Genomic DNA, 16,848 nt, shown 5'->3' on the forward strand with positions numbered 1-16,848 from the left:
GCCTGTAACAGTCTTGAGAGGAGTTTAACTTATTCAATCTATCACAGTGGCGTTTACAGCGTGTGATGGGCAGTTAAAATAACCAATAGGGTGCCATGAAAGCCAGTGGTCTGCTGAAGACCCTCATATCTGTCATGTTTCACTTCTATGTGAGCCAGCCCATGGCTGATGTTCATAGGTAACCATGGCTATAGCTATATACTATAGCTGTATACAGCGCTGTGCATAGTACAAGCAAACAGATGATCGCAGGGTGGAATCACTTCCCCTTAACCCCCATTTAAATCAGAGAATCTTTAAAAATAAAAAATACACATATGTGGTATAACTATATCTGTAAAATTGTTCTTTCAGTGCTCAGCGGAATTTTCAGCAAACACCTGGTTAATTCTCATTGAAAGGCACTACATCCTGAGACTTTTTTTGTTGAATTTCTTGCTCTTCAAATCTGTGATGTTGTCTGATCCTCAGTCGTTTTGTATTCGTGTTATAAAAATATATTCATTTTCATTTATGATTCTCAGGTAATTTCTCCAACTATGAATTTCATTGATTAGATTTCTCCACCATGATCTGGAAAGGTGATGACAATATTTGGGATATTTCTCTTCACAGGGAAAGAAGTTACATTGAGTAGAAACTGGAAAGAACTGCGGGAACTGCACAATGAGCGGGAAATTCAAACTCCATAACAGTTCTGTGTTCAGCCAATCAGCAGAGGAAGGAGGAGCTAATGTAGATTCTGTATAAGACCCGCCCAGGATCCGCCTCTTCTCTGCAGTACTCTCTCTGGTCCACCTATACGCTATATGAAGAGGAGCCCGTTTGTTTCAACATTGCTTTCTGCTCAGTAGAAGATGTCTGGTCGCGGTAAAGGTCTCGGGAAGGGCGGTGCCAAGCGGCACAGGAAGGTGCTCCGTGATAACATCCAGGGCATCACCAAGCCTGCCATCCGCCGTCTCGCTCGCAGAGGAGGCGTCAAGCGCATCTCCGGCCTCATCTATGAAGAGACTCGCGGTGTCCTGAAAGTCTTCCTGGAGAACGTGATCCGTGACGCCGTCACCTACACCGAGCACGCCAAGAGGAAGACCGTCACCGCTATGGACGTGGTGTACGCGCTCAAGCGCCAGGGCCGCACTCTCTACGGCTTCGGAGGTTAATTGTATTCTCTGCTCCATCCTGACAACCCAAAGGCTCTTTTCAGAGCCACCACATCTTCTAAGAGAGGCTACAATTTCCTGCTGGCGAGTAATAATCCCTGTGCTTCTGTGAATGTCAGTGCGAGCTTTATACATTGTTTAATAAGAATTAAAATATTCACTCATTGTTCACAAGGAGCTCTGAGAATACTGGCACTGAAGGGTTAACAGTTTCTTGCGGTTGGAATGATTTCTAGTCAATGACCGATTACGTCCTATACAGGAATCTGTAGATCTCCCGAGTTATGGAAGCAGTATCCGCTTTCTGTAATACAAGGTACATTCCTGCTCCCATCAGTAGCGATGTTCCAAGTGCTGCTTGGAGAAAACCTTGAATGATGGTGAAGATTGTTCACCCGAAAATAATGAATAATGGAGCCCACCCTCCTCTCTACGATCACTGTGATTGGGGCAAGCGGCTCTGCCCCGTACAGTGGGGTAGAGCTTCCCCCAGACCAGATTGCGATCTCCCTACAAGCAGAGGAGCCGGTAATATGACAAAGGACAAAGAACGATTGAGCGGGAAATTCAAAACCACCAACGGATCTGTGATCAGCCAATGCCAGACCTCCTCAGGTGCCGATCAATACCGGATAGAAGTATTTCTTCCACCGTTTAACTCTTTAGTAGCCATGTGTTTTGTTGATCCCCACTCCACACTTACACATGCTTTACAGAAGCGGGGTCTTTACAGAAGCGGGGTCTTCCCCAGACCCGGAGGCGATCACATCAGGCTCCTGGCAGAACCTGTGAGACTTCTCCTTAGTCTGTGATCGGATCGGCGCGAACACCACAGGGAATCAATGTAGATTAGTGGGTGAATGGGGAGCCTCCTGGATGTGTAGATGGAGCGGAGCAGAAGCATCAGATCACTGCTGAATATACAGATAACGGCACTGAATGGAATTAACCCCTTCTCCTGCCATCCCCTACTTGAGGATTGAATGGGGCTCATAGAACCCACTCCCAAAATAAGTCAGATTTTTAAAAGTTCGCTCTTCTAGAATTAGGACCTTGTTATCCTCAGGTGATCGGGGTGTGTCACCCCAGGCCTGGATGCCACAAATATTATAGGCTGTGTCTGAGAGCAGGAGTTAGGTTCCCTGGTCAGGGACAATTAGCATACAGCACCTCCTGTCCCAGGCCAGTAGGTGGAGCTGGCTGCCCCTTTAGAAGCTGGAACTGAGGGCAGGGTTAGAGAGGACTGGATGACCTAGCTCAGGACTGAGACTAGTCCCAGAGAAGGAGGGACAGTTCAGCTGTAGCCAAGGAGTCCGTGAGGCAGAGGAGAAGCTGCGAGCCAGGGACAGAGGCGACTAGAGCCGGTCCTGGCTGAGAGAACTACACCACCGGACATTGGGGTCCGAGGCTGTCAGGGTTGCAAGCCCAGCAGCAGAGAACCAACCCGCAAGGGATTTCAGGTCCCTTGGCCTAAGAAGCCTGGAGGCTCCGCCACACAGAGGGACCGGTACAGCACGAGGAAGCAAAAGGTACCCAAGGCCCGAGTCGCAAGCCATACAGGTGAAGTACACTTCCAGCTCAAGGACGTGGGCTATTACACCTCGAAAAGGTGGATAGTCAGCAAGGGCAGAGAGAGAACGGTAGGCCTTCACACTCACCCTGACCAGTGGGGCTCGCCCGAATGCTCTCAGACACCCAGGCCCATTCCTACCCAGTACTCCTGTCGGGTCATTAGTAATACCTACAATAAAGACCCTGGACTGTTTGAAGCGGATTCTGAACTCTTATTATTGCGGCCTGCACTATCACCACCAGCATTCACATACGCTGCCCTGAGGCTACACTCTTCCCGTGGGGAGTTATCCTATCCCTGTGCTGCACACCAACATCAGCCTCAGCGGTCTGCCTTGCAGTGGCTGTCATCCCTGACTGCAACCCACGGGTGGCGTAGTCGGACATGCATAACTCTACGAATAGACTGCCACAGCATTTGGTCTGACCACCCTGAGCCACAGGATGGGTTTGCCACTACTACCCCCATCATCGCACTAAAGCCCGGTTCCGAGTGCCCCACGGCTAAGGGGGTGAGTCAGGGGCAGATCTAAGCTCTTTTCCCACAGATCCGGAGGTCCAGCAAGTTGTCTTTGTGCAAGTTTGTAGACAGTTTAGCGAGGAAGGCTGTCAATTGTATGACTTACCTTATTAGCAGCCGCATTGTATGTATGAAAAACTGTCTTCTCACGGGCAAGGACCTAATGTTCACCCTTCCCCGTTGTCCCTTGTACTCTTCAGTTTAGACTATATCACTGTCCAGCATGAGTAAAGCAACCATTGCGCTATAACAGGAGTAACATGTACGAGGACCAAGCTATGAGTCCTCTGCAGCGGCCCTTACTATTCTTAAAGGATCAACAGTTGGCCCTCACTATTGTTAGAGGGCCATCAACCGGCTATGCTTTGTTGTTCCCATTATTAAAAAGTGGGTCTCCTTTACTGTTATTGCGTATGCAGTAAATGTCAATTCCCGGCGCCTGCACAATGGAACCCTGCGGCACAGTGCACGGCGAGACGGGGCCAGGATGAAGCAAAGCGCGCCTTATGTGAGTGTCATTTTACGCATGCCCGAGTAGTGAGGTAGAACAGAGCTCATCACAGGTCCCTGTGACGTGCAGGGCAGTGGGATAATATGGTAACTAAGCATATAGGCGGATATTTTGGGGAACAATAAACAGTTAGATGGGGATTTATTGGTTTCCGGGGGACACCAATCCTGTGGAAAACAAAGTAGATGAAAGCTCTTTTCTCTGAAATCAAACCTCTACTATGGGCCATACAGGTATGTATATATTTTCTTTTCTTTAACCTGTATGCCCATAGTAGAGATCTGATATCTCCCAGGGGGTGACAGAATCCCTTAAAATAATGTGTCTGTTGTATTTCAAATAAAGTGTTTACTCTGTGTCTGTGTGTTTATTCAATTCTTTACTTTATTTTATTTAAGTTTGGTAATGAAAGGGTCTGATTTACATTGTGTCATCACCAAACAAAAGAGCTAGGTGTCAGCTAATCCAATTCACCCAATTTTCATCAGCATTCCCATTCATGTAATTTCTGGGGCAGCTGAAAGCTGCTACTTTTAGCCTAGGAAGGTGCCATTAGTCAAACATATTCTCTGGCTATAATAACAGCTCACAGTTGTTTCATTAGCCACTACGTCCCCCCGATTAGCACTCAGCAACGCCTATGACGTAGCATATTTTTTCTGTCTCAAAAACACGGTGTTCTATTGCCGCACTTTTGTTGTCGGTACATGTGAATCCACCGCATAAAATGAAACTTCAATCGGTTAAAATTTGCAGTAGAAACTAGCATGTCTGTTACAGAAATTGACATGCTGCGGGTGAGTTTGGGCATGTGGCCACGATCAGGAGCGCTGCAGGTTTGACGCTGCGTGTTTTTAAAGGATGAAACCTGCAGCGTTGAGATGTTACAGGATAGTGGATGGGATTTCTAGAAATCCCATGTCCACTATGCATGCATCTGAGTGTGCGGATCACCCGTGGACATTGTCATGTGGCGCGTCTTTCAGGACCGCAGCATGTCAAATTCTCTTGCAGAGACGCTAGTCTCCATAACCGAAATGTGACCACTAGAATGCATTAAATGTGGTAAATCCGCATATTTTAGTGAACACATGTGGATTTACCTGCGTTCAACAGAATGCAACGGTTTGGAAGAATATGTGTCTAAAGCCCTGCAAAGTCTGAATCATGGGCACAGAGCCTAAAATTTTTTAAAAAATATGGCATGGGCTCCTGCGTCATTTTTATAACCAGCAAAGGGAAAGCCGGCCGCTGGGAGCTGATATTAGTAGCTTGGGAAGGGGCCATTAGCCCAACAATGTTCCCTGGCTATTAATAACAGCCTATAGCTGTTTGCTTAGCCTTTACTGGCTAGATTACAGTGGGATCCCAGAAAAAAATTGACATAGGGTCCTCCTATTAATTCTAACCAGAAGAGGCTATACAGACAGCTGCATGCTGATATTAATAGCCAAGGAAGGGGCCATGGATCCTGTCCCCTCCGCGGCAAATAATATCACCCCTCAGCAGTCCCAGAAATGGCGCATCCGCTTTTCTCACTGCCCTGTAGCGGTGGCGAGTGGGGTAATGGGGTCAGGATTCATGTCAGCCTTGTATTGGCGGCTGACGTGAAGCTCAGGTTAGTAATGGAGGGCGTCTATAAGACGCCCCCATTACTAACCGTGTAGTAAAGTTTTCACCGCTTTGTAAAATAAAAAAAAGTTTTCACTGCTTTTTAAATTAAATAAAAGACAAGGCCAGAATAAAGTATTTTAATGAAATAAAAATACCCACGGTTTTAATATTTTTTCTATTATATGCTCAGTCCCCGAAGCCCTCGATCTTCTGTGAAATAAATAAAAAACAACCATATCTCTCACATATCCGCCATCATCACGCAATCCAGATTGTCCCTCGGCGATCCGGGTCAATTCTACAGCAGTGACATCAGCAATCACTGATGTCACTGCTGTAGAAGACAGCAATGTACACTGACAGGGGTGTAATCACTACTGCCAGTATACATTGCAGCTGCAAGAGTGAGGTCACTTGGTTTCATAAGCTGAAGATCAGAAGATCAGCCCCAGCCCGGTTATCTCAGCCTTTGTGGAATGTGGGAACATTCTTGAGAATGTTCCCACGCAGCACCGGTGCCGTAAAGTGAGGTCACGTGAGCTCTGAGCTGATCTTCAGCTGAGAGCTCATGTGACCTCAGGTCCTGGCAGCGCAGCAAAGTACACTGCTGGAAGCGAGCACTCTCCCAGCAGTGTACCGCCGACCTCCGGGTTGAACACGTCACCGGGGACATTGCAAGGACCAGGAGGACATCGGGAGCTGTCAGACAGGTGAAGATAGTGATTTTTTTATCTTTTCTTACACAGCGCGCAGCCCCGACTCGGCTGAGAACACTGCTGATCCCCTCAGCCGCGCCGCTCTCGCTATTATCTGCGGGACTGGTGGTCGGATGATGGGAGTAGTCGCCCTCCCCAGCCAATCCGGGTACCACTCTATGTGCGTTTCTGCAGCGTTTGCCGCCCATTGACTTTAATTGAACTGCAGCAAATCCACAAGTATAAATATTAGTAGATGGTGGCCCGATTCTAACGTATCGGGTATTCTAGTATATATATGCGGTCGACCGGGCACAATCAGCAGAGCGTTGTTTAAATTTGGCGCCAAAATCGCTGATTGGTCGCGGCCGGCGACCAATCAGCAAAGCAGTGTTTAAATTTGGTGCCAATATTGCTGATTGGTCGCGACCGCCGACCGCGACCACTCAGCAAAGCGGTGTTTAAATTTGGCGGCAATATCGCTGATTGGTCGCGGCCACCGGCGAATCGTATTAGTGAGGACAGGGGTGCGGCGCTGCCTGTGCGGGTACTTCCGCTGCGACGCTGCGGGAGATGACCGGCTGCTCGAAGAAGTATTCTGACCGGCGGCGCCACTCCCCAGTCTTCCCTTCTCACTTGCCGTTGGGTGATCTTCGGCCCTAGCCGGCTGGCGGCCGCGACCAATCAGCAAACCGTGTTAGTGAGGACCGGAAAGCGTGTTTAAATTTGGCGCCAAAATCGCTGATTCGTCGCGGCCGGCAACCGCGACTAATCAGCAAAGCAGTGTTTAAATTTGGCGCTAAAGTCACTGACGCCGGCCGCGACCAATCAGCGAATCGTATTAGTGAGGACCGGGGAGAGGCGCTGCCTGTGCGGCTACTTCCACTGCTGATCTCCCGACGGTAGCCACATTGAGGTCAGCGGCACCGCCGGTCGGGGTCCTTCCGCTGCGAGCAGCCGGGTGATGACCGGCTAGCGCCGGTCATCTCCCAGCTGCATCGCCGCTGACCTCCGTGCGGCAGATGAGCCGCTAACGGCCGCCATCTTTTTCTGAAATCCCGCGTCGCTGATTGGCCGCGGCAGGACCAATCAGCGACGCTGGATTTCCTGGACAGAAAGACAGACAGACGGGATAAGACGATTATATATATTAGATATCTTCAGATTTTCTGCAGTCCAATTAAAGTTAATGGGCAGGAAACGCTGCAGAAACGCTACATAGAAAAGACATGCTGCAGTTTTAAACGCAATGACAATTCTGAATGGAAAATTCAGGATTGTCATTGCATTAGATGGCAGATGGATTACATAGAGTATTTAATGCATTTACGCATGGAAAAACGCAGCGGAAACGCGTCAAAAACGCTATGTGTGCACTTAAACTAAGAGTCAGCCTGTCAGCATTTTCAGTTGACAGGCGGATGCGCCTATCAGTTATAATTCCATCAGAAGCACTAAAAACCTGCTCTGACAAAACGCTAGTGGCAGGGCAGGGCATAGAGAGCCAGTTCATGCCACATGTCCAGCTTGGATACCCAATAATTATAAGGCACAGAGGAATCACGGAGGACGTTTGTACGGTCGGCAAGGTACTCCCTCCTCATCTTCCGAAACATGTCAGTCCTTGTGAGAGTACCCCACGCCTCAGGGCATGTGCGATGGGAGGATCTGAGAAAACTGTCCCAGAACTTTGACAGTGTTCCCCTGCCTCTGCTGGATTGGATTTGTCTCTCTCTCGCCGGTACTCCTTGGTTGTCCAACGAACTGCAGATAGCAACCGATGGTCCATACTATTGGTTGCGCTTGTGTGAATATATCTATAGATGTTATATACACGTTCTGTACTGTACTGTGATCACCATAGAGCAGTGATATATGGAGTGAAATGAATTCATCCTGTTATTAAGATCATATACACATGACTGATACCTACAGCGGACTGTACAGTTTGTCACCCCCTTTATAAACTGTTGCCCAAGAGCGGAGAAGCCGGCTGTTAAAATAACATAGTACGGCTACTACTGAACCATTCCATAAAATAGCGCAGGGTTCTGAGAGCTACACTCAGATCTGCGGGAAAGGGGGTTGATCCCTGTCAGTGCCTCTATTGTGCTCGATCTACACAGGCAGGAGGCTCCTCATCCACCCACTAAACATCCTACCAGACTAAAACAAGCCTCACATGTTCTACCAGGAGCCTGATGTGAGCAGTAAAGCATGAATGGAGCGGGGACCCGCACACACACATGGCCACTAAAGGAGTTACCCGAACTTTTTCCGTTTATTAGTCGGCGCAGTCTCTCGGTTGTTGGCTGTTCACAGATCCGTTGATGGTTTTGAATTTCCCGCTCAATTGTTCTAAATTCGTCGGATTATTACCGGCCCCACTGTTTGTAGTGGAGATCGCAATCAGGTCTGGGGGAAGCGCTACCCTCTGAGGATACAGGTTCTTGCTCTCCGGAGCCCCCTTTACCCCAAACACGATCATACTTCTCCTGGTCGGCCGGTGGAGGAGCCGCCATTATTATTCTGGTGAGGTTATGATCCTTCATCCAAACGAGATTTAATGCCCAGTACGCGGTTATCATTTTAGAATTACCGACCCCAGTTCTCCAGAATATGGAAAGCACAAAAACCCTTCTGAGGAGAACCATATACCTGAACGTTCAATCAACACAGATAGTTCACTAGAGTGAAGGACAGATCAGCTCCCGGCACAGCAGAAGGAACAGGAGATTGTAGCCTCTCACTTAGAAGATGTGGTGGCTCTGAAAAGAGCCTTTGGGTTGTCAGGATGGAGCAGAGAATACAATTAACCTCCGAAGCCGTAGAGAGTGCGGCCCTGGCGCTTGAGCGCGTACACCACGTCCATAGCGGTGACGGTCTTCCTCTTGGCGTGCTCGGTGTAGGTGACGGCGTCACGGATCACGTTCTCCAGGAAGACTTTCAGGACACCGCGAGTCTCTTCATAGATGAGGCCGGAGATGCGCTTGACGCCTCCTCTGCGAGCGAGACGGCGGATGGCAGGCTTGGTGATGCCCTGGATGTTATCACGGAGCACCTTCCTGTGCCGCTTGGCACCGCCCTTCCCGAGACCTTTCCCTCCTTTACCCCGACCAGACATCTTCCAAATAGTCAGCAGGAAAATATAACTAAACCACACGGACTCCTCTTTTATATAGCGTCAGGTGGACCGGAGAGAATGCTGCTGGGATGACGCGTTTCCAGGGCGGGTCTTACAGAATCTACATTAGCTCCTCCTTCCTCTGCTGATTGGCTGAACACTGAACTGTTGGGGAGTTTGAATTTCCCGCTCATTGTGCAGTTTCCGCAGCTTCTAATTATATATTTTTCATTGTGATGAGAAATGTTTCAGAAACAGTCTATAAATAGAAGGGCAGACACGACACCAGCTGCAAGTGATCTACACTTCATATAGAAGCTTCAGATCACTGCTGAATATACCTATAACGGCACTGACAGTGATTAACCCCCACTTACATCATACCAGCATATTCGTAACATGCTATTCACTAATGTCCAGGAAGGGTCATTTCCGCACCTTACTACTCCCCTCATCATCCCTTGCATTCTGTACAATCTACATGGGACATTCTGGCTGCTCCCGTCGACTAATCTATAGGATCCTGACTGAGCTCTGACATTTCTAAGATGGGCTTGTCACTTCAGATAGAATTGCTCTTGGGGTGCGGTGATTTGCCAGGAGCAGCAGCATGTGACCATGCCTGGACACGATCAGAGGAGGATTGTGGCTGCCAGGATTATTGCCTCTTCTAAGGACAGTGCAGGGAGGAAGCCGCGGTCAGCAGCACTGCTCCGATACTAAATATTTTGCCACCACTGGGATTTTCCGCTCATCAGAAATGACAATATTTACTTTCTCCTAATAACACTTGTATTGTAATTGACAGAGATCATAAAACTCAGATATCACTTGTTTCTTCATATGAAGATTTGCATTTAGAGAACATTTGTTATTTTCATGTAGAAGATAATGACAACAGCTCAGGTCAAATAAAAAAAGGAACCGTATAAATAACAAAATCACTGAGCAGCTGATTGATTCTCATTCCAGTGGTCCCATATCCAATGGAGAATACACTGTGATCTGGAAGGTGATTACATGAATGTGGTCAGTGGAGTTTATCTATAGACCGGACACTTCTCTTCACAGCAGAAGTAGTAACACAATTACATGTAGAAGCTGCGGAAACTACAAGGAGCGGGAAATTCAAACTCCCTAACGTCCTGTGTTCAGCCAATCAGCAGAGGAAGGGGAGGAGCTAATGTTAATAGTTACCGAATAGGAAGTTCCCGCTCAGGGGCTGAAGGCTTTTTCTGCCCTTCTGGATCACGTGGTTTCAGGACGGTCGGATATCAGGAAATTTGCTTGTGTTGAGCGATCAATGGTCTCTTGGTTCCATACAGGAATCTTGTTTTCCAGGATCCAGGGAACAGTATCCGCTTTCTATAACACAAAGTGCAGACCCGATCCTAACAATGGTGACTCCATCACACCAGCAATATTCCGAGTGCCGGGAATATAAAGAAACGAGATACTGCAGTTTACAGAGAACTTTGAAAGAAGGAGGTGGGGATTTTATAAAATGTAGGTTAATATTATCTAGATAAACCTACTACAGAGCTGCAGAGGATATTAGTCTCTTAACCCTGGTACGTTTTCAAAATTCTTTCCTGCTTAAACTTTTTAATGTCTGTAATGATTGGTTTTAATATGATTCAATAAAAAGCAAATTTTAATTTTTACTGTGTCTAGACTCCACTATACTCCTTAGTGTTGCCTACAAGGAGTGATTTGTGTTATTATATGAATTTTGGAGTGACCCTATCATTGCTGTGACGTATGTTGGTTAACTTACAGTATATGTGGTGTCATACGCAAGCATTGGCCATTACTTAAACAGGCATATCCTTCAATACCGGAGTTCAGTCTGCCACCCCTAATTTGTAACAAAAGAGCCTGAAACCTAAGGGATACCCTAGTTGGGGCTGACATTGGTTCCTTCTCTACCTCACCCAGACAGACCCATTTGACTACTACACGGAAAGGGAATTTTCCATGTCTGCATTGTCTTCAATGTTCACATATTATCAAAGGTACACATTTTTCGCACCCACGTACAGGAAAATTATTCCCTGTACAGGGATACTTCACATGTGATTCATCATTCGTTGTTTACTTGATTAAATGCCCCTGCGGTCTCGGATATGTTGGGGAGACCACCCAACATATCCGAGACCGGATTTCTAAACACAAATCCACCATTAGGTGTAAACAAACTGTTCTCCCCATCCCCCACCACTTTATTTCCATGGGACATAACATTTCACAATTACGGTTCCAAGTTTTGGAACATGCACCATTGGGAAGGAGAGGGGGCAATAGAATTTTACAATTGCGCCAAAGAGAGGCGTATTGGATTCACTCCTTACAGACCTTAGAACCAATGGGCCTTAACCGGGAGTATGATGTATTGATCCAGAGGACATGACGTGTTTTGACCCCTGTATGGATCTTGTAATTTGCATGATATGCTTTTCTTATTCAATCTAATGTAACTCACGTACAATGTGTTCTCCTTTATTGTAGAACTGAAACTTTTCGTGTGCTATACAGGATGTCACCATCAGGGGGTGTTACCACTGCTGTTTTCCTATGCTGCCTATAGTCTCCGTTTACAATGGCCGTGCGCACGCACGGTCCTGCATTCCACGTTTGCGTTCCATAGTCCGGAAACCGGAAGTTACGTGTTCTCTCATTTCCCCCTCTTGCCGGCACAAGCATATTTAAACGCGACGCGCGATACCGACAGCACATCTGACGGCACTACGGCTTGCACTCCCTATACGGCACAGCATTAAGGTAGGCAGCAATGGTCTCCTGACTCTCACCCTGAGTCTGAGTATTTTCATGAGACAAATCGTCACCTGTCCTTTTTCCCCCTCCTCTTCCTACAGCCTGATATCCACTTCACATTTCCTGTCTGGGAACTACGGAACACTGTTCCTCTACTAAAGAGAATTGCTTCTAAATAAAGGTTTGCTCCATTTTTATATAAAGAGTCCCATTTCGGACATATTTTTCTGTTATCTGGGCATAGCAAATCATAGCCCTATTAAGGGTATTTTATTGGGTTTTGGATATCCCTATAGCATTGCTCACTTCCTGTTTTTCCATATAATCATAAGGTACCACTGTATACTCTCATATGTCTTTTTGGTTACAGGACCCAGAGATGAGGGTTGTTATATTGGGCCTCACTATTTGGCCCTTACTATAACATATCTTGACTTGAGGTATATTTTTGCATATACGTATATATATAAAATTTTTTCTTTTGTTTATTTCTATTCGGATTCCTCTTACAAATCTCTGAATATGTTAAATTGAATGCACTAGTCGTGCAGTGTCTCGTTATTGTGTATATTTTTTGTATCACTACCAGGGGTGTACATAGAAGTCATGGGGCCCCATAGCAGAAGCTCTAATTGGGCCCCCCCCACCCACAAAACATAAATAAATATTTGTCTGTCTCAGAAGAGCAGATCTCATAACGTTCCAGCCTTTACATAGAAATTTTCCTCCTTCTGAAGTCGTAGATTCCTCTTTCATTGCCCCATAAAGTATGATGCCAACAAAAGTGCCCCCCAAACAGTATGATACCCCTATGGTGCATTCCTCCACATGCACAGTATAATGACCCTATTGTACCCCACTTCAACTCCCACGGCAAAGTAAGGTGACCATAACGCAGTATAATCCCCCAACTGTGAACCCCACAGAGCCCTCCATACACTCTCATGGACCCCACACAGCCCTCCAAACAGTATAATGGACCCCACACAAACATTCACACTGTATAATTGCTTTCATACAGTATAATGGCCCCCCACATAGCCCTCAAATATTATAATGGCCCAGCATAGCCTTCCAAATAGTATAATACACTACCGATAATCCTCCATATAGTATAATGCGCCCCCATAATCCTCCATATAGTATAATGCGCCCCCCATAATCCTCCATATAGTATAATGAACTACCCATGGTCCTCCATAGACTATAATGCACTCCCCATAGTCCTCCATACAGTATATTACACACCTTATTTTGTAAAATGCAGCCCCCATATAGTATAATGCACGCCACAGTCCTGCAGTATTATGGGCACCACGTACTCACTGATTTTAAAATACCGTATATTTTAAATAAACTGACCTGAATATAAGCCGAGGCCCCTAATTTTACCACATAAAAATGGGAAAACCTATTGACTTGAGTATAAGCCTAGGGTGGGAAATGCAGCAGCAGCAGCTAAATTTCCCATCCTGGTAAGTGTGGCCCCCTCAATCCCACAATCCCTGGTGTCTGTGGCCCCCACAATCCCAGGTATGTGTAGCCTTCTCAATCCCCCAATCCCTAGTATGTGTGGCCCCCTCAATCCCACAATCCCTGGTATGTGTAGCCTCCTCAATCCCTCAATCCTGGTATGTGTGGCCTCCTCAATCCCCAAATCCTGGTGTGGCCTCCTCAATCCCCAAATCCTGGTGTAGCCTCCTCAATCCCCCCAATCCTGGTATGTGTGGCCTCCTCAATCCCCCCAATCCTGGTATGTGTGGCCTCCTCAATCCCCCCAATCCTGGTATGTGTGGCCTCCTCAATCCCCCCAATCCTGGTATGTGTGGCCTCCTCAATCCCCCCAATCCTGGTATGTGTGGCCTCCTCAATCCCCCCAATCCTGGTATGTGTGGCCTCCTCAATCCCCCCCAATCCTGGTATGTGTGGCCTCCTCAATCTTGTTAAGCTACTGTGACCTCCACGTCTCTTCCAAGGGGCATTAAAACCATCTTGTTAAACCACTCTGAACTCCACGTCTCTTGCAAGGAGCATTAAAACCATCTTGTTAAGCTACTGTGACCTCCACGTCTCTTCCAATGTGCATTAAAACGGTCTTGTTAAACCACTCTGAACACCACGTCTCTTCCAAGGGGCATTAAAACCGTCTTGTTGAGCTACTGTGACCTCCATGTCTCTTCACGCAGCATTTATATTGTCTTTTAATTCCTCTGCGATCTCCACCACTTTTCCAAGGGGCAATAAAACTGTCTTGTTAAAACACTCTGAACTCCTCGTCTCTTCCAAGGGGCATTAAAACCGTCTTATTAAACCACTCTAAACTCCACGTCTTTTCCAAGGCGAATTAAAACCGCCTTGCTAAGCTACTGTGACCTCCACGTCTCTTCATCGGGGCATTGATATTGTCTTTGTGCCACTGCGACCTACACCACTCTATCAAGGGGCATTGATATTGTGTTTTTATTCCACTGGGTCATCCACCACTCTTTCAAGGGGCATTAATACTGTCTTGTTAAGCTACTGTGACCTCCACGACTCTCCCAAGGGGCATTAAAACTGTCTTGTTAAGCTACTATGACCTCCACGACTCTCCCAAGGTGCATTAAAACCGTGTTGTTAAACCACTCTGAACTCCACGTCTCTTCCACAGGGCATTGAAACCATCTTGTTAAGCTATTGTGACTTCCACGTCTCTTCCACGGGGCATTGAAATTCTCTTTTTATTCCACTGGGACCTCCACCACTCTTCCAAAGGGCATTAAAACCATCTTGTTAAACCACTCTGAACTCCACGTCTCTTCCAAGGGGCATTAAAACCGTCTTGTTAAGCTACTGTGAACTCCACGTCTCTTCCAAGGGGCATTAAAACCATCTTGTTAAACCACTCTGACCTCCACGTCTCTTCAAAGGGACATTAAAACCATCTTGTTAAGCTACTGTGTCCTCCAAGGGGAATTAAAACTGTATTGTAAATCTACTGTGACCTCCACATCTCTTCCAAGGGGCATTAAAACCATCTTGTTAAACCACTCTGAACTCCACGTCTTTTCCAAGGGGCATTAAAACCATCTTGTTAAGCTACTGTGACCTCCAAGTCTCTTTCAAGGGGCATTAAAACCATCTTGCTAAGCTACTGTGACCTCCACGTTTCCGCCAAGGGGCATTAAAACCATCTTGTTAAACCACTCTGAACTCCAAAGCTCTTCCAAGGGGCATTAAAATCATCTTGTTAAGCTACTGTGACCTCCATGTCTCTGCCAATGGGCATTAAAACCATCTTGTTAAACTACTTTGAATTCCAGGTCTCTTCCAAGGTGCATTAAATCGGTCTTGTTAAACCACTCTGAACACCACGTCTCTTCCAAGGGACATTAAAACCGTCTTGTTGAGCTACTGTGACCTCCACGTCTCTTCACGCAGCATTTATATTGTCTTTTTATTCCTCTGCAATCTCCACCACTCTTCCAAGGGGCATTGATATTGTCTTTTTATTCCACTGGGGCCTCCACCACTCTTCCAAGGGCATTAAAACAGTCTTGTTAAACCACTCTGAACTCCACGTCTCTACCAAGGGGCATTAAAACGGTCTTTTTAAACCACTGTGAAGTCTACGTCTCTTCCAATGGGCATTAAATCCATCTTGGTAAGCTACTGTGACCTCCACGTCTCTACCAAGGTGCATTAAAACCGTCTTGTTAAGCTACTGTGACCTCCACTTCTCTTCCAAGGTGTAGCGTCGGCGTCCCTGCCTCCTGCTAGGCAGGGACTCTGTTCCCCTCACCTCTCCGCTCCATGCCCGGCGTCCTCCTCCCGCTCTGCTGGCAACGCGCGCTGTTTCCCAGCCACTGTGCTTAGGGCGCGCGCGCGCCATCCTAAGTAGTCCCCGGCCAATGGCCGGAGGACCTCACCATATATAAGGCACCTCCTCCAAAATGGAGGTGCCCGAGCAATGTTGTTGCAAAGCCTTTCAACTCTGCTTCAGCCCTCAGGTCCCGTTACCAGTCACCTGCCAGATTCCTGCCTGTTACTTATCTATCTGCGGTCCGACAGTCTGCCTACCAGCCCGGCCAGTCTGTCTATGGATCAGTCTGCCCGCTCACCTGGGAGCGCTCACCTGCTACCTGCCTGTTAGCCTACCTGGAGGCTCTGCCGTCACCTGCCATGACCACCTGCCTGTCCAGAGACTCTTGCCCGCTCACCTGGGAGCGCTCCTCTGCTACCTGCCTGCTAGCCTACCTGGAGCCGTCACTTGCTGTGACCACCGGCCTGTCCAGAGACTCTAGCCCGCTCACCTGGGAGCGTCCACCTGCTACCTGCCTGCTAGCCTACCTGGAGGCTCTGCCGTCACTTGCCATGACCACCCGCCTGTCAAGAGACTGTCCCCGTCACTTGCCGTGACCTCCTGCCCTTCTACCCAGAGACTGTCCCCGTCACTAGCCATGACTCCCTGCCCGCCTTCCCTGGGAGCCACTCGCTTCCTTACAAGGACTGCCCCCTTGTATAGTTGCTCAGAGGTTCCACCTCCCAGACCCGTTACAGTTTGCTCGGGCCATGGAACCCGGTGGCACCCAAGCTCCCTCGCTCTCGGAGCTATGTCATGAACTGTCCCGTCAAAGGTCCCAACAGGAGTCCATGCTGAGTCATCTGCGGAATGTCAACTCTCGCCTGGACACTCTGACTGCTCCACCAGCAACCACCGCTAGTGTCATGACTTGCAACCCGGCAGCGCCGCTGCCCACCAATACCATGGCATCCTGCCCCGGACCCCGGCTTTCTGCACCTCCTCGCTTCGGAGGCGACCCCGCTCAAGCTCGGGGCTTCATAAACCAGTGCACCCTGCACTTTGAACTCCTGTCCCACCAGTTTATCTCCGACCG

At 47.8% G+C, this 16,848-nt stretch overlaps 2 protein-coding genes and 1 long non-coding RNA gene across 3 annotated transcripts; 2 read left to right on the plus strand and 1 right to left on the minus strand.

Moving 5' to 3' along the window:
* Positions 1–857: 857 nt before the first annotated feature.
* Positions 858–1,160, plus strand: LOC141161130 (histone H4-like). The gene has a single exon (XM_073645903.1). The coding sequence runs from the start codon at positions 858–860 to the stop codon at positions 1,158–1,160; it is 303 nt and encodes a 100-aa protein (XP_073502004.1).
* Positions 1,161–8,884: 7,724 nt separating this feature from the next.
* On the minus strand, positions 8,885–9,196 carry LOC141161131 (histone H4). The gene has a single exon (XM_073645904.1). The coding sequence runs from the start codon at positions 9,194–9,196 to the stop codon at positions 8,885–8,887; it is 312 nt and encodes a 103-aa protein (XP_073502005.1).
* A 2,668-nt stretch (positions 9,197–11,864) lies between these two features.
* Positions 11,865–14,971, plus strand: LOC141161133 (uncharacterized). Its single transcript, XR_012250620.1, has 4 exons — positions 11,865–11,977; positions 12,073–12,152; positions 12,342–12,411; positions 14,622–14,971. It is a non-coding gene; the product is annotated as an uncharacterized lncRNA (long non-coding RNA).
* Positions 14,972–16,848: the final 1,877 nt, after the last annotated feature.

This window comes from Phyllobates terribilis, unplaced genomic scaffold (genome assembly GCF_046119375.1).
Source record: "Phyllobates terribilis strain yellow unplaced genomic scaffold, ASM4611937v1 Scaffold_9__5_contigs__length_417890890, whole genome shotgun sequence".
Taxonomy (NCBI): Eukaryota; Metazoa; Chordata; class Amphibia; order Anura; family Dendrobatidae; genus Phyllobates; species Phyllobates terribilis.